The sequence below is a fragment of the Hypomesus transpacificus genome, chromosome 18 (assembly GCF_021917145.1).
Source record: "Hypomesus transpacificus isolate Combined female chromosome 18, fHypTra1, whole genome shotgun sequence".
In the NCBI taxonomy this organism is placed as follows: Eukaryota; Metazoa; Chordata; class Actinopteri; order Osmeriformes; family Osmeridae; genus Hypomesus; species Hypomesus transpacificus.
In genome coordinates this window covers 12,409,523-12,435,933 of record NC_061077.1, presented here as the reverse complement: position 1 = coordinate 12,435,933, position 26,411 = coordinate 12,409,523, and the positions used below count along the sequence as shown (strand labels likewise).

Below are 26,411 nucleotides of genomic sequence, written 5' to 3'. Positions count from 1 at the left end.
TTACTGCAGGTGGAGTAGTTCTCCTTCTACACACTCTGATTTAGATTTTGTTTGGTCTCTGACAGTAAATCACAGGATTTGATGCATAAGACCCCTTCTTAAACTTCTAATTCGTTTTAAGTCTACAAAAGCCTAAATCCTAGACACTTTCCTCAGCACGCAGAAAAAATCAGTTCTGAAGTAAATGAGAAAAAAATGAAAGAATCCAAGCAGATGAGTTTACTTAATATGAAGTAGAGAGTAGCATCATTTCCAAGGCATACACAGATGAAGCCAGGCAGAAAACTCACATCCTCAAACATATTCTGCTAAACAAATGCATATCTGGAAAGGTGCATATCTAGAATGTCAACAGGAAAGTTATGAATCTTTGTCCGTCTCCTTGGGTGAAGCATCTTCCTTCTTCACCGGCACGGCCTTCACGGCTGGACTCCTCTTCTTGATCACATGCTCCATGTGGGCATGCTCAGTGGTGTCCAGACTGACGTTGTACTTGGCCAGGATCTTCATGATGGGCCTCAGCTTCAACCACCACTCCGTCTTTGGGATGCGGTGCCTGGGAGACATCGGAGGGGGAAATAATTTGTGTTCAAAGGAACGGTGAGGTTAACATTTCCAATGGTGTTTCATCCACTGAATATGTATTTCTGGCCTCACAGGCATGCATACACAACATGTGAGAGAGTTCTTTGGGGTCTTACTCAAAATCGGTCTGATCCTTCAGCTCGCTTAGAGGCTGGAAGGTCAGTGATCTCTTTTTCATCCCCAACATGCAGGCAGAGTCAGGTGTGTTGGCGAAGATACGACCTGTAAGACAGGAAACGGAGTCAGTTCTCCAGTAAAGGTATGAGGGATAATGTCAGTGCTGAAATGAATTATGTAGTAATAAACATGTAATGAACATATTCAGTTATTGAACTGGAGATAGATTTGTGGTTATTTGTTTTTGGGGACACACCATGGCGGTAACACTCCTTCAGTTTTTCAGTCAGCCACAGGACAGACTTAGCTCCCATCTTTGTTCCAAAGGTCCTGTCGAAAGGTGTTGGAGTACCACCCTGGTAAAATGTAGACATTTGTACATTTATTTCTGGCATAAAAATGTATCAGTTGGGAACACTATTTAATTATTTATCTTGAAACTATAACAGACTTGTTGCATGTGTCCCAGGATATTCTTGCGGCAGTCGAACACGCCCTTTCCCTCTTCAGAATACAGGTTGAAGATGAAGTCAGTTGTGTAGTTGGGATTGCAGCTCTCATTCCTGTCCAGTAAAAATCCCAAATAATGTATGGGCTTGAGGACATGTAAATATGTATACCAGATGTACAAATGTGTGTCTGAGTGTGCACGGATGAGTGTTTGTGAAACTCACCTGAGAATCAAGCCTCTCTTCACTGTTGTCTTCATCTTCTCAACCAAATGCTCGACGTTTGCCTGAAAACCGGTGGGACAATCACACATCACAATGGCAATGCTTCCAGTTTATGCATTTGTACTAGCCATTGATGAATGGAAAAGTACCAACAACGTTTCTAACCTGACTGTTCCCACCTGACTTGCAGAACCCAATCATCTCTTGCTATGAGATTATAATGCATGTCAAAATCAGGGAGGATAACTCTTAGGTACAGGAGGGACACGTTGTCCTCCTCAACTCACCTCCAGGTCTCTGATGCCAAATTTGTCCTCGTAGATGTATGCAGCGTCGGCCCCTGCCGCCAGCCCCGCCATGGTGGCCAGGTATCCACAGTGACCCCCCATGGTCTCAATGATGAACACCCTCCTCTTGGTGCCAGCTGCAGACTGCTTGATCCTGTCACAAGTCTACAAGGGGCGGGGGGGGGGGGGGGGGGGGGGGGTGGATGAGAGGTTGGTCAAACAGGAATTCAAAAACAACATTGACAGTTGGAATTATATTTGAATGGCAGCATTCGGTGTTGCAGGGGAAGCCTCTATGACCTTCAGCGAGCATCAAAAGCCTTTGGACAGTGTGTGACACACACTTTATATTGGTTCTTTGCTGCCCTACTTTCAGTGAAACAGGCTTCCATGACCATTAACTTTAAGTACAGACAGGAAAAGAGAATTTGAGGGTATTTCCAAACACACTGGCTAATCAGCCGGGCCTTTATCATCAATACAGTAGACAGCATCCTTTAATAGTCTATTAGGTCTTCCCTGGACTACCTTATTGTTTTCTATTACTGAACTCATCAGTGCATGTATTCTTGTTATTACAGATGCACCAACAAAAGGTTAAAAAGGTTTAAAATTGTAAAAGCCACAGTTGCAGATGCATGGTGGTTAATCAGGGCAAGACTACCTCAACGATGGTGTTCAGGGCCGTGTCGGCGCCAACACTGAAGTCGGAGCCAGGGACATTGTTGGAGACGGTGGCGGGGATGACCACCATGGGAATGCACAGCTCCTCGTACTTCTCCCTGGCCTGCACCATCTCCAGGCCGCCCACATACGCCTGCACGGGTGATGGAGAGAGAAAAGGGAGTATGGTGACATTGGTGGACCTATGGTGCAGGGCTCGACGTGGTGGTCGACCTGAACTTTGTCAATGAGAGACACCAACCACAATGGAAGAACCTGGGAGAACCTGGCACTCTCACCTCAAAACCACCAATTATCACCAGGGCATGGATGTTGAACTTGGCGATATTCAGGCTGATGTCCTCCATCATCTTAGAGGGCAGCAAGCTAGACATGGGAAGAAGAGATTGTGTGTCAAACAAGAAATTCAACAAGAGAGCCTGTTCCTCTTCTTGTGTTGTGAATGTTGAACCAAGAGATCCCTGATCTTACCGCTTGGTTCCCAGCTCAGATCCCCCCTTTCCAGTCCAGCCACTGACTGCAGTCCAGGCAATGGGCTCAATCTGAAGGGGACAGACAAGAAATGTATTCATCTGAAGCCATTTGCTAGATGGTTCTACCATTCCGCAGTACGGCTCAAAGTCCACATGCAGAAGAGGAAGAAAGGTGGATGACCGACCTGTCCGTGAGCGAGGCCCTCGAAGCCGTCGTGCACGGCCAGCATGTTGTGGCCCTGGATGATGCCCATCCTGACGGCGGAGCGGACGGCCGCGTTCATACCAGCGCAGGGGGCCCCGACGTTAAGGATGGCCACGTTGATGTTGCTCTGGTGGAGATCAGGTGGGGGAGTCGTGAGAAGACAAAACACTGAGGGAGTCTCATTGTGGTTTTATTTTCTTTCGTGAATAGTATTGAAATGTTGTGCACTTCCTAACCTGTGTCCAGTGTACTGTACAGAAGTGACCATAGCCTACCTTGGTATCAGGGGGGTTGATGTGAGCCAACAGTTTGTATGTGTTCCAGTTATTCTCGAAACTCCTGCAAATAACACATCAAATGGATCTGTGTTATGTCCAACTGTGGACCTTATCTGGAACTTGAACTAGAACTGGACAGTGCAGGTCCTGCCAATAAACAGTTTCCATCTTACTTTCCCCTGAGCTTAATAGCATCTTCAAATCGACCCTCAGCCATGGCAGCAGTCACATCCTTTGTCTTTCGGAGAAAGAGAGAAGGAGAGGGAGTAAAGTACGAATGATACCGATTCTGTAACCAGCCCTCTAGTGAATACGAAGACCCAGCTCTGGAAGAAGAACGGCCAGGTCAGCAGGTCTCACACGGAGACGGCAGGCTCGCTCACCACTTGCACGCACTCCATGAGGGGAAGCCTGATGGCCTGGTTCCCTGACAGGCTGACCACACAGGCAGGGGTCTCGGGGGTGGCCTCCAGCAGAGCCATCACTGCCTCAACGCCCATCCTGCTGCCCTGAGGGTCGTAACACACACACCCCTCAGATACGTGCGCCCCCACCACGTGACCCAAACACCCGCTAACAAGGTGCGCACGCGCAGAGAGAGATGAATGAGGCGGGGAGACAGCACCTACCAGGATCCTGTCGAAGGCCGAGGGAGTGCCGCCTCTCTGCACGTGGCCGAGGACTGTGGTGCGCGTGTCAAAGCCCAGCTTCTTGGTCACCAGCTACAGACCAGGGAAGCTGTTACCAACAGCCCACTACTCACTCCACAAGTCTGTTTGACGTGTACGTCGAATGTCTTTAACCGAGATGGAGAACGGAGTACCTGCTTGATGATCTCAGAGGTGATGGCCTTGCCGTCCCTGTTCATGGCTCCCTCAGCAACAATGATCACATTCAGGCGGCAGCCTCTGGCTCGTTGCTAAGGGACGCAGACACAAAGGAACATCAAGTCTGCTTTTCAGCCATTCACTGTGGAAGTGTGTGTGTGTGTGTGTGTGTTGGTGACACGTACATCTGCCAGTCTCCTACACAGATGAACCTCCCATCCCTCATCTGGAGGCATTTCAGGAATAAAGACCCAGTCAGCGCCGCACGCCAGGGCCGTTACCAGGGCAAGGTATCTGGAAAGAACAGACAGTCACACTCACAGGTTAGATTCAAATACACTGAGCAGTTACAGTTACTAAGATTCATTTAATTGAAGCGTTAAGATTACAATGGATCACTTTGTCTTTGAGCTAACACAGCGAAGACTATCTCACGGCATGCAGCACAGGAGTGTATATTTTGCAAAAAATTGTGACTGGAAGGATGCCCCTTCCCCAAATTATTACAATCATACATAAACACAGTCGGCCAAGTTTGTGTTGGGCTCGATGCCAGTAGATAGAGCCCATAGTCTCATGTAACAGACAGCTATGTTCGCAGCTGAGACATGTAGTTCACAGTGTCTGAACACACCCCAATATGTCTATCCTGATACACGGCTCATGTATTCAATAACACGTGTCAGCATGGCATTACCATGTGTCCTATGTAGTAAGCATGATACTTGTGGGGGAACCATCTTCTTCGATTTGTGTATGTGTCAGGTCTTTTGCAATGGCACCCCCCGGCACCCCCCCCCCCCCCCCCCCCCCCCCCCCGATACCAATACCCAGTTGTATTCAGACAGACGTCACACTCATATACTGACCCACAGTGTCTGCCCATCACCTCCAGAATAAAGGTCCTCTGGTGGCTGTGGGCGAATGGGAAATATCAGTTTGAAACGTCAGTCAAACCACCCCCCCACACACACACACACACAAAAACAAGGACAACCTGCCTCTAAAAATCACATATGAAAAGGAGCCAGTTGTAAGTCAGTTGTCCGAGCTGCATTGTGTGTCAGAGTGGTGCTTCACCTCTGGGCTGTCGTTGTGATGGCGTCCACCACCTCTATGATGCGGTGCAGGGCCGAGTCAGTGCCGATTGTCATGTCGGTGCCGCAGAAGTCATTATCGATGGAGCCCACCATGCCAACAATGTTGAGATGTGTGGAGCTCTTAGCCTGGTCATCGGTGATCTTACCTGGAGAGGGAACATGGATAAAGTCACTTGGAGTCATTCAGGCACCAGTACACCAATTCACCAGTAAAATGGTGGTTGACTTCTGGGTGTTTCCCCAGCATGCCCTCCCTGTCTCTCACCGGCTCTCACGAGGTCGAGCAGCAGCTCGCTCCACTCACACCTGAACTTGTTGGCGCCGGTCAGACTGCCGTCGCCCCCGATCACACACAGGTTGGTGATGCCCAGCTTGACCAGGTTGTTTGCCGCCTGCATACGGCCCTCCCTGGTCTCGAAGTCTGTGCAACGGGCACTGCCGATAACAGTGCCGCCCTGGAGAAGGATGGTTGGAACCTCACTCATCAAATCACTCTCAGAAATGTTATCCTGGATGGCTTCCTGGATTAAATCTAAGATAGAACTAAGAAGCCTTTTGATGGAGAATCTCTCTGCGTTCTTTTTGTCTAGAATACAGCTTTATTTTGTGTCTTCCAAAACCAGACACATATAGACATATACAACAGTTGGTTCGCTGAATTCCTAAACTGTCTTAGCAGGAAACAGAACTGCATTCCAAATTCAAATTAATTTACTGAGTTTGTATTGACACAGTATGGGATAGAATGTTACGCAACCTAATACAGGTAATACTGGACAGTTGCCCTTTAAACAAGATTTTCCCCCAGGCATCTGAATATCTTCCCACCTCCCATACCCTGAGGCTGTCAGCTTGGATCACTGCCCGCTCCCTTGCCCTCTTCAGCCTCCGATCACAGAGGATGGTACTGCTGTCCGGACTGTCTGTCATTGGCATATTTATGCTCTCTCCTCACACTTCACCATCCATCCGGTGTTCAGTTATGGTACATGCTAAGCTGCTAAACATAGCCCCTCACCACCAAATGTCAGATCTCACATGGAGAGACCTTTTACAAAGAGAAGCAACCCCAACAGCAACACTAGCCAGATCTTTCGCTTGCACCAAACAACGTATACATCATAGGTCCTGGTGCCTTCTCATTGGGCTGATTAAGGAAGGGCAGTGGTTACTAAGGATAGTTATAAGAGGCCTATAGAGGTATATGACAAGCTTCAAGTATCCAGGGTGTCCATATTTTGTTATATTTATACTGACAGAATTTCTTGTTGAGGGGCAAGACTAACAAGATGTGGGCAAACTACTTTCTGTGTATTTGTTAAGCTTGTTAAAGATTCAAATGTGTCAAAAGTGACAATGCAGTCGATGCAGTGTGTGTGTCTTGACCATGTGCCTGTTAGATGTGTTGAGGCGGTGTGTTCGTGGCCTCACCAATTGCAGCATCATGGACACGCTCTCCCATGTCGCGGGGCGAATGTTCACCCCCCCGTCCACAAGCCCCTGGTAGCCCTTGAATGAGGAGGACGGAAAGACAATCCGTTGGACATTCACTTACTACTACCAGAATAGCAGTCTCAGAATGTCTCTATATTCTCAACAATGGGTATTATTTGAAGCAGTGGAGTGGCTCGGGGGTCGTGAACTGTGAGGTCAAATGCGATGTGTGTTTAGTACTGCTTTACTTCATGAACAAAGAAGACTTTCGCTCCCGTGTAGAGGCCGACTCGAACCGTGGCCCTCACAGCCGCATTCATACCTGGGACAAAGATGTGGAGAGTCAATATTTCAAGCACAGACATGAGACCCGGCTGACGGTGAGGCCCATCCATTGGCCATGCATCAAACCAGAGCCACATCTCATTGATATAGAGGGCACAATCTTGTGACATTATACAAAAATAGCCCCGTAGACCAAACCGACAGGGTTGTCATGGCGCCCATGGACGGTGTCACCCGCATAGCTTTCAGCCCAGCGTAAAGGCCAGGCTGTTTACATCCAGACCGTGTTCGGGTGGAACTAGCATGACTGGGCTTTAGTTTCAACAGAGGGGCAGCTGGGGAAGGAAACTGGATCTTGTCTTTCATGTCACTGCAGATAAAGGTCAGTGACTCTATAATTAGCGTGCAAAGAGGAGAAACAGAGGAACGAAGGGTGGGATATGGGGGACATAATAGTTCAGAGCAAAAGGTTAGGGGGTGATATGCAGCAGTGATGTAACTCAGGCAGAAATAAACAGCTAGATATACTATGTGTGGTTACAGCTAACGGGTTACTATGTTTGTTCTAGCACACTGCGTGGTTATAGAAACATATCACCCTTTACAACTCTTTACAATCAATTGTCTTCAGACCTGGTTTAGTACAACACATATATACAACTTTGCTTGAAAAGAACCCTACATTATATGTCATTTGTTAAAACCCTGGTCAGAATGAACAACAAAGCCCTGTGGTCCTGGGTTTAGGTAGTGAGTTATCACTTCCTCACTACTACACTGTCACACACACGTGTTCTCTAAGGTGTTTAAGATCCCATGCAGTCACCTGTACTCTAATTATTCCCTCTAGCAGTTGAATCTCCCTTCAAAGAGTGCAAATGAAGAATACTGAATTGAGATGACCAATGGAACTTCTTGACACGACCTCTGAGCAGCTGTGGTCTTCATACCTTGGGCATCGCCTCCGGAGGTCAGCACGGCGATGGAGCGTCCTACCCCCATCTTGGTGGGGTCCATGCTGGGGGGAACAGTGGACATGCTGCCAGGAGATCCTGATGAGCAGGCGGAAGAGAAGAAAAACAGGAACCAGGAGACCTGCTGCCTCTTCAATTGGTGGTGGGGACACTGGCTTTATAGGACCAACCCTTTGACAACACCCCGCCCCCCGCCCCACAAGCATGCAGGCAGGCAGGCAGGCACACTGTACTAAATATACATCAGCAGCCTCCACTTTAGAAGCGCAAAAGGCTACTGTCACGTGAAACAGGACTGGCAAAATGAAAAGGATTTGGTATCTTGATGGTGTGAGATCAATGTTTTGAATTGAGCTTGGCCATATAGGACTTGCAAAAGCAGAGATCCCACAATAGTGAAATCTGAAGGTATTTTGAAGTTGGATTCTGTCCACCAGAGGGCAGTGGTCACATGGAGCTTGTAGATAACTCTGCAGTTGCTCTTCAGACCCAGAACAGCCAAGAGGAGCTCAGCAGCCAGAGGTTATAAATGGTTGTATTTTATTCTTTCAGGTGAAGGAGCTGTTGTGAAGCGTTTTTTATGACATGAGCCTTTATGAAGTGTGTTGAAAGTTCATATACCGTTCATATTATATTAGAATATGAATTAGAATTATGGTGGGAGGCCTATTTGATAAAAAGTGGTGACACATCCAGTGGAGGATGGCTCCCGTACTGTGAAGGCATCCACAACAATCCACTTTATATCAACAGGATTCACACGCATGACACGTCCAAAAAGACTTATTTCAAAGTTTAACACTACACCTAACAAAATGGATCGCTCCAACTGTCATGGTCTTATAAATCCGACAAGCATTTAAATCGAACACATCGTGAACGTAAGTTATATCAATTTATTATGAACACTGTACATTGAGAACAATTCACTTTAAGCTTCAGTAAGACTAGTGCATTTACAGCTTGACATGGGATGTTTGTACACACACCATAACACAACACTGACAAATATGACGATACTGACTCAGGTTTCAATTTAAAAAAAGAACAAATCACACTTGTATTAGAATCCCATGTCCTTTTGTAACATTGATCAAGTCAATATGTCACTGACATGCCCTCTGCACTTAAATTACTACATTGACTATTGACTTGTCAACTCATTATTGGTATCAATGTTGACTTTTCCTACACCTATTAATCCACTCTGTTTTTGATTCCAGTCAAAACTATAAATATCATACATAGGTTTGCATGCTGGATAAGCAATGTTTGTTGCATATTTCATGAAAAAGTTAACACAAATCACCTGGATACATTATTAAATTTAAGTCATATTTTACTAACCTATTATGAGCAATAATACAGTTTGGAAAAGACACATGCTTCAGCATTCTAAAACTGACAGGATTGTGTGTGGGGAGGTTGTCTATTACAGTGTTTAACAAAACTTCACATCCACAATTACAAAATCAGTAACAAATCTCTCATCAGACCAAGAGACAAATGCCCGTAAGGTGGAGAAAAACCCTCCTTCTTCATCATCTCTCCCACAGTGGAGAGGGACTGGAGTAGGCGGGGCCAGAGGGATCATCGATGACTGGCACAAAACTCTGAAGGACAGAAACAAGACATCAATACCCCAATTTCTATTAAGACCATTCTTATACAATTATTAGCCATAACTTGGCTCTAAACCACATTCAAGGGATTTGACATAGTGTCTGTCTAACTTACAGATACTAATAGTAAACATGACAACTCTGCTGTCAATCCTCAAACTCACAGTGTAATCTTGCCAGTGTAGGTAAGAGGCTACAGGGTCTCCACAGCGTCTCTGCAGGGAGCAGAAGGAGGGAGGGTCGTGGGCGTAGGTGGCTACCTCCCCATCTAGCTGCATCTCCTCGAATGGCGGCAGGCGGCGGCGGAGGAGGGCCGCGGCGGAGCTCAGAGCACCAGCCTTCTGCACGACACCTTCAATTACACAGTGGGCAGAATGGAGTCACAACTACTATAATACAAGCCAGGGCTTGTTAATGATCAAAACTGGATACATCAAATAAAAAAAAGTAACTTTCAATAAAACATTGTGTTTTTTTATTTATATTTGTACTTTTGATGTTTGCTTACAGACCGTTAAAGTTAAGGTTTTCTGCTCTACCTCTACGTTGGTTGCTTTGCCCAGCGGGGAGAGAAGTGCTGGGTGTGTGTGACCCTGAAGGGCTGTCTGGACAGACAGAGGGAGGCTGCTGACTCGCCGCTGCGCTGGTACCCTGCTCCGGTGCCGAACGCAGCAGCAGCTTGCCAGTCGAGAAGAAAATAACCGATTCTCTGTGCGGAGCCTGGAGTGAAGGCTGTCCCCTTTCTCTGCTCTTCTCTGCCTGTCTGTCTTCCAGGCTCCGGCTCTGCCCAGCCGTGGACTGTGTTTGGGAGGATTCAGTCTGTAAGAGAAGAGGCCAAACATTTACCATCCTGGAACATCTCGGATATCATTTGCTTAAGAAAGGATGGATCGATATACACAGTATATACAGCACACAGTGTGACATGGACATGACTCCAAGTCTTACAGTGCAGGTCTGCTGTGGAGGTTGGCCTGCTCCTGTCTCCTGGTCCCTGATTTCTTCCTCTGCCTGTTCTTCCTCCTCTTGGTCGGTCTCTTTAAACAGCTGCTGAACAACCTCCTGCAGACAACATCATGAATCAAATGGTGAAAAACGATTTAAAAAGAACTTGTACCAGGAAGAAGTGGTCACTACATGTTCAATGTTCGTGAGCAACTGTGGCTTTAATGTTAAGTTAAGCCAGACATGGAGAGTAGAAGATGACGCTGTGGTCACCCTCTCCTCCCGCCCGCCTCCTTACCTCCTTGTCCTTCGTGTGGCCCTGGACTCCCCTGAGGCTGGGAGGGCCGGCGTGGGGGGTCCGGTGTGCAGACATAAGCTTCCTCTGAAACACAATGTCTCATGTCATATGAAGCCACACGGAGAGGTAGGGGCGGTGGTACCTGCGTTACATACTGTACTGACCATAGACAGAGAATGATGCCTGGTGTCGGGAACTCGCTGAGGGCTCCATTTCCTTGCCGGGGTCTGGTTGAGAGCCATCACTGAGCACACGGAAACATGGCCCAACAGAGACATCTGTCATATAAAAGGTTCCATTTGAGGCAGAGGAGACAGGGGAGGGATAGGGTGGTGCTGCTTACCCATAGGACCTGCTGAGGCCTCGGCACGGCTCTTTGTGACAGGTACTCTCTGAGCCTGGGAACACAGGTACGAGCATGTCTAGGATATAGATACTGTGACTGATATGCAGACGAGAAAACCGACGAGGACACCGATAGTGATGCACAAATTGATATTTAGCGAAGTTTGGCACATTTTTACCGTAGCTATTTGTAGCCAAAATAAAATTGAATTATGAAACTATATACAGAAAATGTTGCAGCGTTTATTGAGAGGCAGCATTTCATTAAAGACTTCAGGTGCTGTGACTGTCTAGGAGAAGTGGCAGGACAGTTGTGGGTGGGCCAGTAGCTGGAGAGATAAGGATAACTTACAGTGTAGATGGAGGTGGCCCTGCCTGAGGGGCAGACAGACCTGCTGGGTGTGGCCCCCAGGGTTCCTCCAGCCTTCACCCCCTCGTTCTGCAGGATACTGCTCAAGGCAGCGGGGTCCGGGGAGAACTGCACTGCTCTGGACAGACCTGTGGGAGGACAAGAGACCCATGCTGCCAGTCAACAACAATTATAAACAAACATACAGTAGTTTGAGAAAGTATTCAGACCCCTTCACTGTTTGCACATTTGACATAAACAAAGACATCTGTCATATAAAAGGTTCCATTTGAGGCAGAGGAGACAGGGGAGGGATAGGGTGGTGCTGCTTACCCATAGGACCTGCTGAGGCCTCGGCACGGCTCTTTGTGACAGGTACTCTCTGAGCCTGGGAACACAGGTACGAGCATAAATGGACAAAGTACAGTAGAGAGGTGGACTTCATTGATCCCCTAGGGGGGGGGGGAGGGGGAGGGTTAAAGCTGCATTGTAAGGCACAGCACAAAATATACATAATTGAAAATATACAAAGTAACAGGATCTTACAAAAACTGCAACTTACAGTATATCACTTCAATAAGAAAGTGGTTAACATGCGTCTGCTAGATCATGCAAAACACGCCAAAGGTGTGAACCACATGTGTCCGAAAAGTGTTCAAGTCCAAGTTTACCGAATGGATCTAGTACTATGACTGTCTAAGATATAGACACGATGACGGTTGAACATATAGATACTAGGACTGTCTAGCAGAAGTGGGTGGCAGGACAGTTGTGGGTGGGCCAGTAGCTGGAGAGATAAGGATAACTTACAGTGTAGATGGAGGTGGCCCTGCCTGAGGGGCAGACAGACCTGCTGGGTGTGGCCCCCAGGGTTCCTCCAGCCTTCACCCCCTCGTTCTGCAGAATACTGCTCAAGGCAGCGGGGTCCGGGGAGAACTGCACTGCTCTGGACAGACCTGTGGGAGGACAAGAGACCCATGCTGCCAGTCAACAACAACACTTACAGACAAGATACAGTAGCTTGAGAAAGCATCCGGACCCTTTCCCTTCTAGCGCATTTGATAGTGTTGTAGATTGAACTGCTTAATACAGTATATCCACACATTATTTTGTATGCAGAAAGAAAGAGTGTCTGCAGACAGGGTCGCAGGCCACGACAAACCTGCGGAGGGCTTGTTCTTCTGTCGACTCTTCATCACGGACACTCTCTGTGGCTGGAAGGAAGGAAAATAAAACACACAGTTCAACTGATACCACCAGCTTGGTATTGAAGACATGTTGCATTGTATACCTTCAAAAATGTGTCATCAATTTCTCTCTCAATTTCTTAGTAGACTAAAGTGCAGGTGTTCTATGTAGTTTACGGAATGATAGATTATTACGGAATGATATGGTCACTGTAACTAGAAACTAGGTCGCCGTTCAAAGAAAAACACATTTGAAAACAAATATCTATTTCCACCTGAACCAATTTCATGGCACTGTAAAACAATCATTTTAGCTGTCTCACCAAGAAGTTCCAGGCTTGACAGGAGCCAGGAGTACCTTGAGCTCCCCCTTCAGACACTTGTTCATTCTGGAGGATCCTGTGTTTGGCTCCAAGGTCAGGACAGAACATCTCTCCACTCCCTGGAAGAACAGTCAACATCAGCATCCATCGAAAATAATCATTGAGATATCAGGGATGATCGAGAGTGATACGCCTGCCCAGAGAATCCTTCCGTTCACTCACCTGCTGTCCCACTCAACACCTGGACACTGGCAGCTGACTGCAGAGACGGGTCATCATGCAGGGTCTTGGGGAGTTCTTTGAGGCTGAGCATGTTCAAATGTTTCAAGCAGGACTCTGAGGTAAAGGCTGGCTGAGCGGAGGCAGTGGCACAATTCAGAACTTTGCTTAGACCAGACAAAGCAGTCGGTAAACCCACTGACATGGGGTCAAAAGTACTTGGAGCCTGGCCATGCCTGGGGTGTCCTGCTCCAGTTACTGTGCAGTTTTTGGAAAATGTTTGAGGTTGAGACTCAGAGATATGAGCACTGGTTGTCTGGTGTTTCAAAGGCCCCTTTCTTCCATTGCATAGCCCCCTATTGGACTGTGACAACGTGGATGGTCTTGCTTTTAGTGCAGCCAAATGCTGGCCAGGAGTTACATGTGGAGAATGCTCAACTCTTGACTTGAATTTGTTGGGTCTTTGAGTGGCTGAAACAATCCCTGGTGGATTTGTATGATCTGTGGTGCTAGAGGTTACAGGCTGGGTGGCTTGAAGACCTGCTCTTGAGATAGGATGAACTGCTGGCCTTTGATTTTCTACCATTCCGTGAGCCTTAGGATGGGAGAAGTTGAATGGGACAGGCTTGGTACGTTGCTTCTTCGTCTTAGCTTTACCCTACGCAAGGCAGAAGACAAAGAACACATTACCAATCCACTAGTTAAGGTATTGTTAAAGCTGGTTATTGTTGTACAATAGTATATTTATTTGTACAGTCAGTAAGAGAAGTTCACAGATGAAGAACGATGCACTTACTGAAAGGGGATTTTCGTCCCATCTCCTGTGGGATTGAGTGAAGTCAGTGGGTGCTTGGAGTTTCAGGGACTTGGCAAGCACAGGCAGTCTGCTTATACCAGGTCTTCCAGGTGCTTTTTCAGAGCCAGCTGGGTCCTTGTTCTCTATACCTCGTTTGGTAAGGTGAGGCACCGACAGGTATTTAGAAGACGTTGGGTCTCCGGTCATTTTGTTAAACCCGTTCTGCATTCTGTAAAAACCACATGAGGACGCTTTTGATTTTAAAGCTCTTGTAAAAACAATGACTTAAATTGCATGTTATTAATTTAGCAGACGTGTTAGTCCAAATTGATGCACAAAGTGCATATAGAGAGTAAGGAAAAGATCAAGGATCAGAATAGAGCTAACAGCATTTTGGTGGTCTGAGTGCAAGAATGGTCTGTGTCTTCTAGCCACATTTCAGCTGCCAGGCACAATGCACTTCATCCAGAAGGCAGGTGATAAATAAGATGGCAATTAAATAAATGTAACTAGACAGGCAGTGAAAACTACAATCTATCAATTCTGTGAGTCCGACATACCTTGAATGATCATTCTGAATTTTGTTCTGACTTTGCTGGCGAAGTACTGGGGAGGAATCCATTTTAGTGCACTTAAGTCGATGGAGGTTATGTAAATGAGGAGACATTAGAAATAGAAATTAAACACACGGTGTTGATAGTGGACAGTACACATGATGCACATGACTATAGCCAGTTAGAAAACTGAGTTTGCAAGTTGATTGTCTATCACTGTATGCAACACATTTTAACAGGGTAGAACCAGTGTAAATGTGCTGTAACGCTGGCTAGGTAGCTCCAAATCATCTAGGCTAGGGAGCTTGCTAGAAAAGAATATTACTGTAACTTACCACTGACGAGCTAGCTATTTAGCTAGCACATGATATGGAAAGAAAATATAGACGTAAAACTAGCAAACTAGGCATGGCAAAGCAACAAACATGCAAAAGTGATAGTCGCGTGCCTCTGCAAACCTTTATTTGAATGAATCGTAACGTAATCGGTATTTATCTTGCGTTAGATACATAGATGAAAATCCCTTAATTGTTTGTTGGCTGCTGCACAGGACAGATGAAACCCTGAAAACTTCCTGAACACACAGAAGTTTGTAAAAAGCGCACCTTTCTATTGGTTGACAGCAGAAGCCAAATCGGCCAATAGTGGCTCGGTATAACAGGAAGTATTACTTTAGCCAATCGGCGACAGGCATACGTAAACAACTCCATGGAAACGACGCTATGAAGCATTACCACGTGACTCATGTTTTGGGGGATTTACCCATAGATGTGTTATCTGTGATATGCATGGATTTACCCCCTCAGTTAAATAGCATAGTAAATCGTCAGCCATTCAAAAAAATCTAGTTTAGTTTTTACATACAGTTGTACAACAGGTAAAAAATAAATAATTATTGCATTTTCCAAACTGCACAGTTGAAGCAAAGATGATGGGTAACATAAGATAATAAAAAAAAAACATTAATTTAAGATAAAGTTGAAAAATAGATAGAAAACGGTTTTTAGATCTGATGAAAATGCTCACACCCAAACACGCTTGAATTCACCTCTATTTCTTACCAGCAGGTGGTGTTAAGACTGGCTGGTGGAGCAGTCAGGTTTGTACCGCTAGGTGTTGCGTGGTTGTGACAGCAGGGCCACGTATGAGAAGAGAGGAAAGAGACACAGAGGAGGAAAACAGAAAGTTATGCTGCTGCAGAAATGGACCTGCGCTCAGAGTTACTCAAGTCTATTTGGTATGGTTTTACTGCCCTGGATTTAGAGAAGAGCGGTAAAGTGTCAAAATCTCAGCTCAAGGTGAGTGGAGAACCGTTTACAGGTGAACTATATCGATTGGTCAGTGCTTTTGGGGTGTCGGCTTTATCATTTCTAATTTCCGACCTTAAGCATCATGTGTAGTACAATTATTGAGTCCAGAAATATAAAATTACACATTTATTTTCTAAATAAACTGGTCTGGATGGTTTAGAGCTGCCATGGCTCGTGTGAAATAACTCACAAACATGTTACATATCTTGTAGATTCTATATTTCTGATGTTATCTTTTATTTCCTGTTTGATCATAAAAGGCTAGGCACATGCTCCGTAGCACGATGTACTGACTGCTGTAGTACTTTAAACTCGGTGATGCAGTAATTTCCTTCGGAGAATAAACCACTGTTGATATTGAAAAGGCATGAACAATGTCCACTTTTGTGTGCCAGAAGTGTGAGGAACAGTGCAACAGTTTGCCCTCAGTCTAGATATGAATGGGAGCCCTCATCACAAAGTTTCATCCAGACTGGGCCCGTGATGTAACATCTTGCAGTGCAATGGGTACTCAGACACTGAACTAGAACCAGAGCATAGCTGTTGAATAAAATATTCAATCCCATTGTATGGGGCCATGTACGTTCTCAAAGACCACTATTATTACATTGCAACAAAACAAAAGTGCTGTGGAAGATGGGCTTACAATGTGGCTCTATAGCAAGGACCTTACATTAATGCTCCATTTAAGGTGAGTGTTCTATTGAGGAGTTGTGTATTATTATCTTGATTTAAAAAAATGGGCCTTAGACTGTAGCTACCAGTCTTGGAGACATTTCCCTCTCCCACTCCCACCCTGCTCTATCCAGTCCCTCGGTCTCACCATGTGCTCCTGCCTGGCTACCAGCAGCCTCACGTAGCCAGGCTCATCCCAGGTAGACTACTGGGGTCTGGAGGAACGGGGTGGTTCAGAAACAGTGCTGTCACTCACATAGAAGCAGACATAGTGTACCATGTTCCATACTCACTTATTTTTAAACAAAGACACAGAAAATAGAGTAGAGAAGAGGAATGGAGCGACAGGATGTGGTGATGTTTCTGAAGAAAGGGGGCCGGGTGCAGAGTTTGTTCACCAAATATCTGACACATCTACTTTACATTTTTCTATTTCCGTCCCTATCCTCTTATTTGTAGATATCAAGTAATGTGTACAGTGTAGCTGAGGGCAGTCTGAAAGATGAATCGTTATTCTAGCGACCTTTAACCTTTAACCAGAAAGGGCTTTCTTGCTTTGGCTGGATCATCGGTGGCTGCAAAAAATATAAACCTCACATTATGATCCAATGTTTGTCTTGACCAGAAAGCTGAAATATAAATGCTTTTAGATTTTATGTTTCACTGCCTACAAAGCTATAATCGTTCCTTATTTCATTGTACGGTGTTGGTTTAGCTGAAATAACACTCAAAAAATGCCCTAGCAATTTATTTTGCACAAATATTAGTTATGAGCTTGCTTAGGCTTGAAACACGTACATTTGGCTGCCAGTACAGTAAGAATATGTCACTTGATTTACTAGGAAAAAGTTAAACTGGATTTGAAATCTAAAAATAAGATTATCACATTATTTGCAGTATCAGTGTCAGTACACTAGTTAATAACGATGCAGTATTCTTCACTTGCAGTTCTGTTGTTTTGCTGCATCTCATGTGTTGTGTGTCTCCAGGTCCTGTCCCATAACCTGTGTACCGTCCTGTGTATCCCTCATGATCCTGTGGCTCTGGAGGAACACTTCAGGGATGATGATGACGGTCCAGTCTCCAGCCAGGGCTACATGCCTTACCTCAACAAATACATCCTGGACAAGGTGATGCGCATCCACACACACACACACAAACACACACACAAATAAAGAGTTATTTTAGATGGGGTCATATCTTTTTTAGACTAAGTTTAGCTCAGATACAGTTTTTTTTGGTGTAACTCCTTTTTTTCTATCCATCTATCTATATTCTGCCTTTCAGGTAGAAGAGGGTTGTTTTAAGAAGGAGAATGTTGACGAGCTTTGCTGGACTCTCACTGCAAAGAAGAACTACCGTCCAGACAGGAGCAGCAGCAGTGTGCTGCCAGAGAAAGATGCATTCCGTCTCTGGTGTCTCTTCAACTTCTTGTCTGAAGACAAGTACCCGCTGGTTATGGTGCCCGATGAAGTAAGTTCCTCCTTTAAAACGTTTCTTTAAATGCTACATGACCGTCAACAACAGTATCTCCCTCCAAGGAGGAGTTGGTTTCCCAAACGTTCCCAAGATGCTCCGGTTTACACAGTAAAATGTTCCACGGGTCACATTTTCTGTACCCTTTAAACTTGAACTAGGAAAGTGTTGAGGGCAAACTTTCAGGGACCTGTGGCAGTGTGGGTTCATTTCATGCAACATATGTTTCCTGTAGTCTCTTTTTCAAAACTGTACTTGGCAGAGCTAGAGACCTACAAAGACAAGCCACAACTCTCAGAGCAGGTCCGGATTGAAAGATATAACAAGTTATGACAATAACCTCAAGTGGTCATGATAATAGGTTTATTCGTCTCTTGGATCGAATGAGACACGTTGTATCAAGCAAAGACAAAACGTCCTTACCATCAACATATCAATCATTCTCATCCTTTGCACTCGTTACTGTTATTCCTTAATATGCAGCCTTCTTAACGTTCTCCTCTACTCTGCTCAGGTGGAATACCTACTGAAGAAGACATGTATGGCCATGAGCATTGATCTCAACTGTGTAGAGCTGGAAGACTTCATTGCCCAGGAGTCAGTGCAGCAGAGTGGCTTCACTGTTTGGGTTTTTCTAGAGATGATGAATTCTGGGAAGATAACCAGAGCTGTAGACAAAGAAATTACCAGCATGGCTATTGAAGAGGTCTACCGGGAAATAGTTGGCGATGTCCTCAAAGAGGTATAGTCCCTTAAAACAAACAATAATTCTACATAACATAACTTTTTTACTGTTCCGTACCAAAGTCTGTTTATTTTGAACTATTTAATTTCTATTCGACCAGGTAAGGTCTCAAGAGGGCCGCGTCTTGTGTCTAAGAACCCTGACCCTGTTTCAGTGATTGTGTGTGTCGATTGTGTCAACCCCCAGGGCTACTTGTGGAAGAAGGGCCAACTAAGGAGGAACTGGAAGGAGCGTTGGTTCACCCTGTGGCCCAGCCACTTGGCCTACTACACCGGGGAGGATCGCAAAGACTGTCAGGGCAACATAGCCCTGGACGCAAACTGCTGCGTGGAGGTACACACAGCACAAGTAGGGCAAGCTGGGGTTTAAATATAACGTGTCCACGAGCATAGTCATTCTTCTTGACTATGTTGGTGTTCTTACAAATATTGACACATACATACAGTGTCGATACATTGAGTTAATTTCTGGGTTGTTTGTCAGGTGCTGCCAGACCGAGATGGGAAGAGGTGTATGTTTTGTTTGAAAACTCTCTCCAAGACCTACGAGATGAGCGCCTCCGACACCAAGCAGAGACAGGAGTGGACGGCAGGTGTGTGTGTCTCTGATTAAGTCAGCAAGCTGTCACATCCACATCAATGAGCTCACTTAGCGGCAACACTAATGAGCTTTCAGTCGCAGCAATCCCACCGGTGCGGTATTCGCACGCAGGTGAAGCTTGTCTGGCTCCTCCAAGCAGGGGCGTTTCGTGCCGTGATGGTTAGAAAAGTGCATTGTCAATTTTGCCACAAAGCCATCTGAATGACCCCACACCCTCCCCACACGTCCCCCAACAGCCATTCAGACGGCCATCCGGCTCCAAGTGGAAGGCAAGTCCTCGCTCCACAAGGACCTGAAGATGAAGCGTCGGGAGCAGAGGGAGCAGCGGGAGAAGCGTCTGCTGGCCAAGGAGGAGGAGCGTGAGCGTCTGCGCGCCCTGCAGGAGGAGCGCGAGCACAAGCTGGCCGAGCTGGAGCTGCTGAAGGAGGCCCAGCGGCAGGCGCAGGCCCTGCTGGAGCAGGACGAGGTGCGGAGGCGCCAGCAGCACCAGCAGCTGCAGCAGGCCCTGGAGGTGCAGCTCCGCGAGGCCGAGGAGGTGAGGGGGGGGGGGGGGGTGCTGGGGGGTGGAGGTGTTAGGGGGGGTGTGGAGGTGTTGGGGTAGTGGGGGGGAAGAGGTGTTGGGTGGGGAAGCGGGAGGGGGTGGAGAGGTAAGGGACAGATAGCAGCAGCGTGACACAAAGGGGATGGAGAGAGGACGGAAAGAAGCGGCAAAGGAGGAGGAAGAAGCTGAAAGGGCGAGGGAAGTTGTAGGGGGTACAGAAAGCACAACAGCAGCAGAGAGTGGGTCTGAGGTTGAGACGGGTGGGCTGAAGAAGAGAGTGCTCGGCGCCTGGTTTGAGCTGGAGCAGGCCACACGTGTGCATCTAGTGTGCGTGTACGTGGAACCGGAGCGGGGGCGCTCTGACGTTTGGCGGGTGTGGTCCCTTAGACGCGGGCCAGCATGCAGGTGGAGATGGCTCTGAAGGAGGAGGAGGCGGAGAGGCAGAGGAAGAGGATTCAGGAGCTGGAGGAGATGCAGAAACGTCTGGAGGAGGCGCTGCAGCAGGAGATCAAGGCCCGTCTCGACGAGGAGGCCCACCGCCTCGCTCAGGCTGGGTAGGCGGCTTCACTGAGGCTCACACACACACACACACGAGCACATGTGCAGTATACACCCCCACATTGCACGAATGATTACACAACACTCAGCTACCTCTCAGTATTATCATGTTCATCTAAGTCACGTTCAGATAAAATGTACAACTTGCACTTGTGAGTTTAGATTTGATTATTATTTTATAAATTGCAGTCGAGGGTGTGTGTGTAACAGAAGTTAGTCGCTTGCTTTTAAAGGAGTTTATGCTACACTAGGTTCCTGAGGAAGTTTAGTTTTTTTCACAGAGGAAGTTGTCTGGGACTGTGACACACAAATGTGTATGTCAACATGCTCATGCCCTGCACAGCCACTGTCCTTTTCCGAAAGGTGTCAAGCGTGCATTAAATGAGAACTTCAAATGCTAAGCATTAAAGGGTCATTTACTGATTTTATAGGGTATTTCCCTTTTATGGTATGCTCATGAATATATAGATGAGCTGCACGCTGATTGGTTTACAACTAGCAAAGATGCAACACAGCCACTGAAACATCAAAGGTGGAGACATGGAATAAAAACTTACAAATACATTTATTGTGTTTACACAACACTGTTTTCAACAGATTGACTAGATATCATTTGAAATGATAATGTTAGTTGTTTCCACGTCTGTTGTCAAAGCGAGTAACGTTACAGCTTAGCAACCAAACTATTGTGATTCAACTCAGCTTCAGTTAGCTCTGGGCCAGCTATCTTGCTGAAAAATAGAATTAAAAATTACCTGACAAAGCTCTGGAAAAATATGCATCGTGAATTGTAGATTTACATGACAACTCAGGACTTATGAAATAACGTCAGTACCATGAAATAACGTTAGCCCCATTGCCAATAAACAAAATCCTCTCACATTCGACCTCTGCTAGATACAGGCAAGATACTTTAGCATTGCTAATAACTAAATAAATGTTATTTACATTACATTTAGTCATTTAGCAGACGTTCTTATCCAGAGCGCCTTACAGTTAGTACAGAGACAAGTAAGCTAGGGTGAAGTGCCTTGCCCAAGGACACAACGTCATTTGGAAAAACCGACGAACCGGCTTCTGATTAATAGCCCGATTCCCTCACCGCTCAGCCACCTGACTCCGCTTGTGGTTGAGATGAACATAACATAAGGTCGGAACAGCACCTCTTTTCAGCTTCATAGCAAATCCTGCTTTACATTGTCCCAAGTTTACCAAACTGTCCTTGGTGAAATGGTTCGAGCAAATCTGCAAATGTGTAATTGAAGGTCGAACTGCACAGGGATCTTCTCATAGACAAACATTACAGCCCGTTGAGTGTTTGGTTCCTTGGGAAGACTCTGAAAAGTGTCAGCATTCCTTGTACAGCCTACATTTTTTACCATTGTGCATTTTCAATATCCTTGAAAAAAGTTTTTATTTGTATATCCGTTTAAGTTCACAGAGCAGTGCGCAGCAATTTTTGGGGCGTGACAAAGGTACAGACAAGAGCCAAAAAAGGTGGATTTTGTAAAACCGACCGTTTTACAGCAGCAGTTTCAAATTGTGAGATTAGCATAGGAAAGAGGTGTCAATGGACTTTGAGGTTCACAGTATTTTACCCACTGAACTGTATGACAAAGTAAACTTGGTTTTGCAGTGAATGACTCCTGGTTGGGCGGGCACTTTGCCCACTAACTAGCTCAGGCTAAGCCTCATATGGTGGAGATGCCACAGTCATGCTTTGAATATAAAACGAGCATGAATATAAAACCAGTTCCTTACTGGGTGTGAACTCCTTCTGCAGTTTACTGGCAGAGGAGGAGGATAAGATGAAGGCCCTGATGACCCTCCAGGAGGAGCAGGAGGACTACATCCTGAAGACCCAGAGGGAGAAGCAGGAGCTCAGGCAGGAGATGGAGACCAAGTCCCGGGATCTGGACGAGGCCCAAAGACAGCTGGAGGAGGTCCGCGCCAACCGCCACCGGGTGGACCAGGATGTGGTGGTGAGCATCCGCACACACCTTTACCTTACCTAACTCATAGTATATATACTCAGGATCTGTAGATACTGACATGGGGAACACACATGAATTGAAATACATCTTTATTCATTTTGGCATGTTTTCGTTTTGCTACAAGTGACTGTACAGTGAAGCGACCCAAGCTTTTAGCGTAATTCATGTAATAAAGCACTTTTACATGCTCAAACTCAAAGTATTTGTCATTGATTTATTGTGTTGTTAGTAGTGATAGAGTAGCATGCAGCGAATATAACTTAGTGAGTAATGATTGCTGATCAGGAGCTTTTGTTGTCTCTACACAGGCTGCCCAAAGGAAGCTCCGGCAAGCCAGCACCAATGTCAAGCATTGGAATGTTCAAATGAACAGGCTGATGCGTCCCATTGGACCAGGAGGTATCAAACACACTCTCTAGCATTATGATGATTTTGAACTATATGGCCACACCCATTATCTATTACCCACTATATATGGGTGCATATGCTCCTGGATGAAACATATTTCACCTAGAGGTGGTTTTGGTTAGCATTCATCTACAGTGTGGCTAGAGTTGTTATACAGAAGTGTCCCTTTCTCTGTGGGTTCAGGAAATAGTTCACACCATGTAGACTCACTTCCTGTCATGTAATATCAAGTTCTAATGTGCTGCAGTTTTCAGTATTAATAACACAGAAGTTTGACAACAGAAAATCAACTCGGTACAATCTCACTCCCTGTGTTGTTCTTTCCCATCCGTGCCGACTCAAAGAGAAGAGGCCTTCAGGTGGGGGGTCCTTTTCCAGTTTCCAGATCCCCACACAGAGAGACCCCGGCCTGCGCCTCAGACAGAGGTCCGATGACGAGAGCAAGGAGAACGTGGACAGCAGCGCCGCGTGCGACGGGGAGCGCCGTCTGTCTCAGGCCTCAAACGGAGACATGGAGACCTTGTGAGAACACGACCCCATGAGGGGAACTTCACCGGTGGTGTGTTACTTTGGGGGGGGGGGTTCCTGAGGAAATGGGTGGCAAAGATATTGGGAAAGTGTTAATACAACTCAAATGGTTGTGTGGGCTCGAGAATTGGTTGTGAAGGACTGCAGATGAAGTCAGATTGGTAAAGATAACGGACATGTCTTCTGCAGTTTCAAGTTGACTGGCAAAGTCAGTTCATTCCCCTGCTTGAACCCCCACTGACTCCATGTTGTCATGAAGAACCTGTGCAGCAGCAAACAATACTAACACCCTAACAACACACAAATACAGAGATGGTCATACAACATTTTTATCTTAAACGTGTTCTATGATACTGTGAGGCTAATACCGTTTTTTTTTTCAATATTACAAGAAAATAATTTGAAGAAAACTTTTCTGGCTCAGTGGTTTGAGTTTGTTTTTACTTTTTAAAGTCCTTTTATTTGACAAGCCTTTTAACTGAGAGCAAGGAATTGGATAAAGGATGTACTCAATGGAAAAAATGCCTAACAGTGTTTCCCTTTGAATCTGAATATTTATAACAATATGGTATGGGAGTGAAAGGATGTATTAAAAACTACAGCTTCAGTTTCAACTGTGTGTGAACACAAAGCAAGATTAGGATTGTTTTAGAAGGCGAGTTGTTAACACAAATTTTCTTGGTAATAATATGATGTGTTATATTTACAGAATAAAATCTACTGTACCATGAATAAAATATATAAAGCCAAACCCCAAAATATGAATTTGCTCATAATGACATTTGATAATTGGAGTTTTTCATTTCAAAACAATTCAAGTCAATCAAACCACTAAAACCCTGAGTAATACCTCCTATGGCACAGTCAAACATAAACCTCTATTGTCTGAAAACTGTATATCATGCAGATATGACATCCTTGATCTTTAAGGTAATCTTACAGGGCCACCTGTTGGCTCTCTAGTGTAGGTGACAGTGTATGGATGACTTGTGTGCACTCACATATACACATCATTTACACAAATAAATTGGGTAATTCCAAATATGTATTTTGTTATTCCTCAAACATGGATATATATGCATAGCTTTGGATGAATTTTTGAATATGTATTTATTCATTATTAAACAGTGAGGTCACTATTCATTCAATGTAATTTAACATGATGTAACTATTATTATTTTCAGTACTTGTTTTATGAATATTGTGTTTGTATTGACAATAAATACGGTTCAAGAGTATATTTTGACTGAATGAATATAGTGATGAATATAGGCTACTGCAAATTAGTTTTTCTAAAAGTCCTTTTTAAATTATAAAATGGTTGTAGTTCAGGTAAAAATCGTGTGGTGTTATTTAAACTAGCAGTTATTTCTTTCTGGGTTTCAAACGCATACAGCTTCTTTGGTCTTTGCACTTCCTGTTGCGGTTGTCATTTAAGAAACATGCAAATAGATGTCACATGCCCTTACGGCAACATTCATGTACAAAATAAGTAATGTCACATTTTATGTGTGTGTCTTCGAAGGAATGTATTACTCAATTTGAGCTTGACCGGAGTGTCAGTTCTAACAACTAGTTAATTTGCGTGTATCACTGTGCTGTGTTTGAGACTGCCTTGGACCGGTAGCTTTACTAAGATGATTATATCAGATTCAGCGCTGTTGTCACATGTATGTCTATGTTTGCCACCATAGATATGGTTGTCAACTTTTCACAACTCTGCGTAGCCTTCCTGTCCTTTGCAGTGCTGTACGGTGGCCGAGACGTGTCGCTTTTCGAAAAGCCACAGCACAAATACTAAAGCAGCAACACAAAGTTAGAACACAACGGAAGTGAGCCACTCTGTGGTTATCACAGCATCGTAAATAATATTTACCCAGGCAAGATTATTTCTATTAGCAGTTATCTATATTAGCAGCGGTTATTACTTAATATCCTTCTCACAATACACGCCAACCACAATCGCAGCACACATCTCAAAGCCTAGTTTGCAAACGTGATTAAAAACGGTCAAATCGATGAGTGAAAATGCTGCGTGTATTTGGACTCATTTACCAGGCTGTAAACTATCATTGAATCCAAATCCTCCACAATCTAAGCTCATCAAATAGACCTGGCTGAGTGTAGTTAAGGCCCAGACTCATCTAGAACTGGACCAAGTGAATGGCTGCCCGTTTATTGGCATAGTCACAAGGATGTAGAGGTGTTGTGATGGAACAGTTCTCCACGATTCCTTGTCGACAACACAACTTCTTCTTGGCAGTCTCTCTGCTCCTCTACCCCATAGCTCTGCTTTCAGTCTACCTCAGCAGATGAGCATGATAGCACAGTGTCAAAGGCTTCGACTTTTGGAACCCATAGTTGAATTAGTTCAACATCAAATTTGATTCCTTATCCATTCCTTTCAAGGTCCCATTTCCTAAAATTGAAGGAGTTAACATTGCCCACTTTGCAGCATGAATTGGATGATTGTCATATATCCCAATTGTAAAGTCTTAAAGCATAGACTTATTTCTGTAGGTTTCATACCATTGGTGGCCACTTTCGTGGCCGGATATTACATGATACTCGTGACAGTGGAACTTTTGTGCATCTTGGAATATGATACGATCTGGATTTCAAAATATGCTGCTTGAACATACATTGGTCTCTGTAATACTTGTCATGTGTAGGACAGTGGCAGGGCCTGAGGTTCCTAAACGCTGACTTTCCCCCTGACTGGAGTTCAAGAGACTATTTACAGACATGACATTGATGTGCACATCACTGACATCTTTACAAATTTACAATTTGATGCAATAATCTTCCAGCCACAAATACTTAAATATGCACTTCTCCTGGGTGAGTGAAGTTGATTAATATTGAGTTATACAATTGGAAAAGCTATAACAACTTTTGAGATGATCCATGAATTTAAGCTTGTAAAACTAAACATCCCCTGAACCTCTAACTGACACAATTTAATGAAGAATGTTTCCACTGTGGATTCAAGCACATTCAAGGTTCATTTTCTGT

At 45.2% G+C, this 26,411-nt stretch overlaps 3 protein-coding genes across 6 annotated transcripts; 1 reads left to right on the top strand and 2 right to left on the bottom strand.

Annotated features, from left to right (window-relative positions):
• Positions 1 to 204: 204 nt before the first annotated feature.
• pfkma (phosphofructokinase, muscle a) lies at positions 205 to 8,078 on the bottom strand. Its single transcript, XM_047039634.1, has 22 exons — positions 7,900 to 8,078; positions 6,913 to 6,986; positions 6,662 to 6,739; positions 5,496 to 5,685; positions 5,211 to 5,376; positions 5,000 to 5,044; positions 4,316 to 4,424; positions 4,127 to 4,222; positions 3,933 to 4,025; positions 3,687 to 3,812; positions 3,477 to 3,541; positions 3,301 to 3,364; positions 3,006 to 3,152; positions 2,819 to 2,889; positions 2,626 to 2,713; positions 2,328 to 2,480; positions 1,664 to 1,828; positions 1,377 to 1,438; positions 1,154 to 1,265; positions 959 to 1,058; positions 702 to 807; positions 205 to 556 (listed from the first exon to the last, which is right to left on the bottom strand). Exons 1-22 carry the CDS (start codon positions 7,985 to 7,987, stop codon positions 361 to 363), a joined length of 2,394 nt encoding a protein of 797 aa, XP_046895590.1. The 5' UTR covers positions 7,988 to 8,078; the 3' UTR covers positions 205 to 360.
• An 85-nt stretch (positions 8,079 to 8,163) lies between these two features.
• LOC124480380 (trophinin associated protein) lies at positions 8,164 to 15,132 on the bottom strand. 3 transcript variants are annotated; one of them, XM_047039635.1, is made up of 16 exons: positions 14,897 to 15,132; positions 14,568 to 14,638; positions 14,008 to 14,236; positions 13,215 to 13,869; positions 12,993 to 13,111; positions 12,645 to 12,696; positions 12,293 to 12,438; positions 11,816 to 11,870; positions 11,486 to 11,631; positions 11,132 to 11,186; positions 10,953 to 11,032; positions 10,789 to 10,872; positions 10,494 to 10,607; positions 10,085 to 10,364; positions 9,710 to 9,897; positions 8,164 to 9,536 (listed from the first exon to the last, which is right to left on the bottom strand). In XM_047039635.1, the coding sequence occupies exons 2-16, from the start codon at positions 14,627 to 14,629 to the stop codon at positions 9,465 to 9,467; spliced, it is 2,337 nt and encodes a 778-aa protein (XP_046895591.1). In that variant the 5' UTR covers positions 14,630 to 14,638; positions 14,897 to 15,132; the 3' UTR covers positions 8,164 to 9,464. The 3 variants fall into 3 exon arrangements, with proteins under 3 accessions (XP_046895591.1, XP_046895592.1, XP_046895593.1); XM_047039636.1 differs by having other exon boundaries at positions 15,020 to 15,132; XM_047039637.1 differs by lacking the exons at positions 11,132 to 11,186; positions 11,486 to 11,631.
• A 546-nt stretch (positions 15,133 to 15,678) lies between these two features.
• Positions 15,679 to 24,617, top strand: def6a (DEF6 guanine nucleotide exchange factor a). Of its 2 annotated transcripts, none has more exons than XM_047039649.1 (11): positions 15,679 to 15,859; positions 17,536 to 17,676; positions 17,834 to 18,019; positions 18,537 to 18,764; positions 18,954 to 19,115; positions 19,251 to 19,359; positions 19,604 to 19,902; positions 20,296 to 20,462; positions 22,250 to 22,448; positions 22,769 to 22,859; positions 23,213 to 24,617. In XM_047039649.1, the coding sequence occupies exons 1-11, from the start codon at positions 15,764 to 15,766 to the stop codon at positions 23,392 to 23,394; spliced, it is 1,860 nt and encodes a 619-aa protein (XP_046895605.1). In that variant the 5' UTR covers positions 15,679 to 15,763; the 3' UTR covers positions 23,395 to 24,617. The 2 variants fall into 2 exon arrangements, with proteins under 2 accessions (XP_046895605.1, XP_046895606.1); XM_047039650.1 differs by having other exon boundaries at positions 15,680 to 15,859; positions 18,954 to 19,100; positions 23,213 to 24,616.
• The last annotated feature ends 1,794 nt before the right edge of the window (positions 24,618 to 26,411 follow it).

Excerpts from the sequence above, each read along its gene's own strand:
- def6a (XM_047039649.1), top strand. The coding sequence starts at position 15,764 with ATGGACCTGCGCTCAGAGTTACTCAAGTCTATTTGGTATGGTTTTACT. Across the intron at positions 18,020-18,536 it reads TGGTTATGGTGCCCGATGAA|GTGGAATACCTACTGAAGAA; the intron begins GTAAGTTCCTCC and ends TACTCTGCTCAG. Across the intron at positions 18,765-18,953 it reads TTGGCGATGTCCTCAAAGAG|GGCTACTTGTGGAAGAAGGG; the intron begins GTATAGTCCCTT and ends GTCAACCCCCAG.
- pfkma (XM_047039634.1), bottom strand. The coding sequence starts at position 7,987 with ATGTCCACTGTTCCCCCCAGCATGGACCCCACCAAGATGGGGGTAGGA. Across the intron at positions 4,223-4,315 it reads TGTGTAGGAGACTGGCAGAT|CAACGAGCCAGAGGCTGCCG; the intron begins GTACGTGTCACC and ends TGCGTCCCTTAG. Across the intron at positions 2,890-3,005 it reads AGGGCCTCGCTCACGGACAG|ATTGAGCCCATTGCCTGGAC; the intron begins GTCGGTCATCCA and ends TGTCCCCTTCAG.
- LOC124480380 (XM_047039635.1), bottom strand. The coding sequence starts at position 14,629 with ATGGATTCCTCCCCAGTACTTCGCCAGCAAAGTCAGAACAAAATTCAG. Across the intron at positions 13,870-14,007 it reads GGGACGAAAATCCCCTTTCA|GGTAAAGCTAAGACGAAGAA; the intron begins GTAAGTGCATCG and ends TGCCTTGCGTAG. Across the intron at positions 9,537-9,709 it reads TACACTGGCAAGATTACACT|AGTTTTGTGCCAGTCATCGA; the intron begins GTGAGTTTGAGG and ends TCTGTCCTTCAG.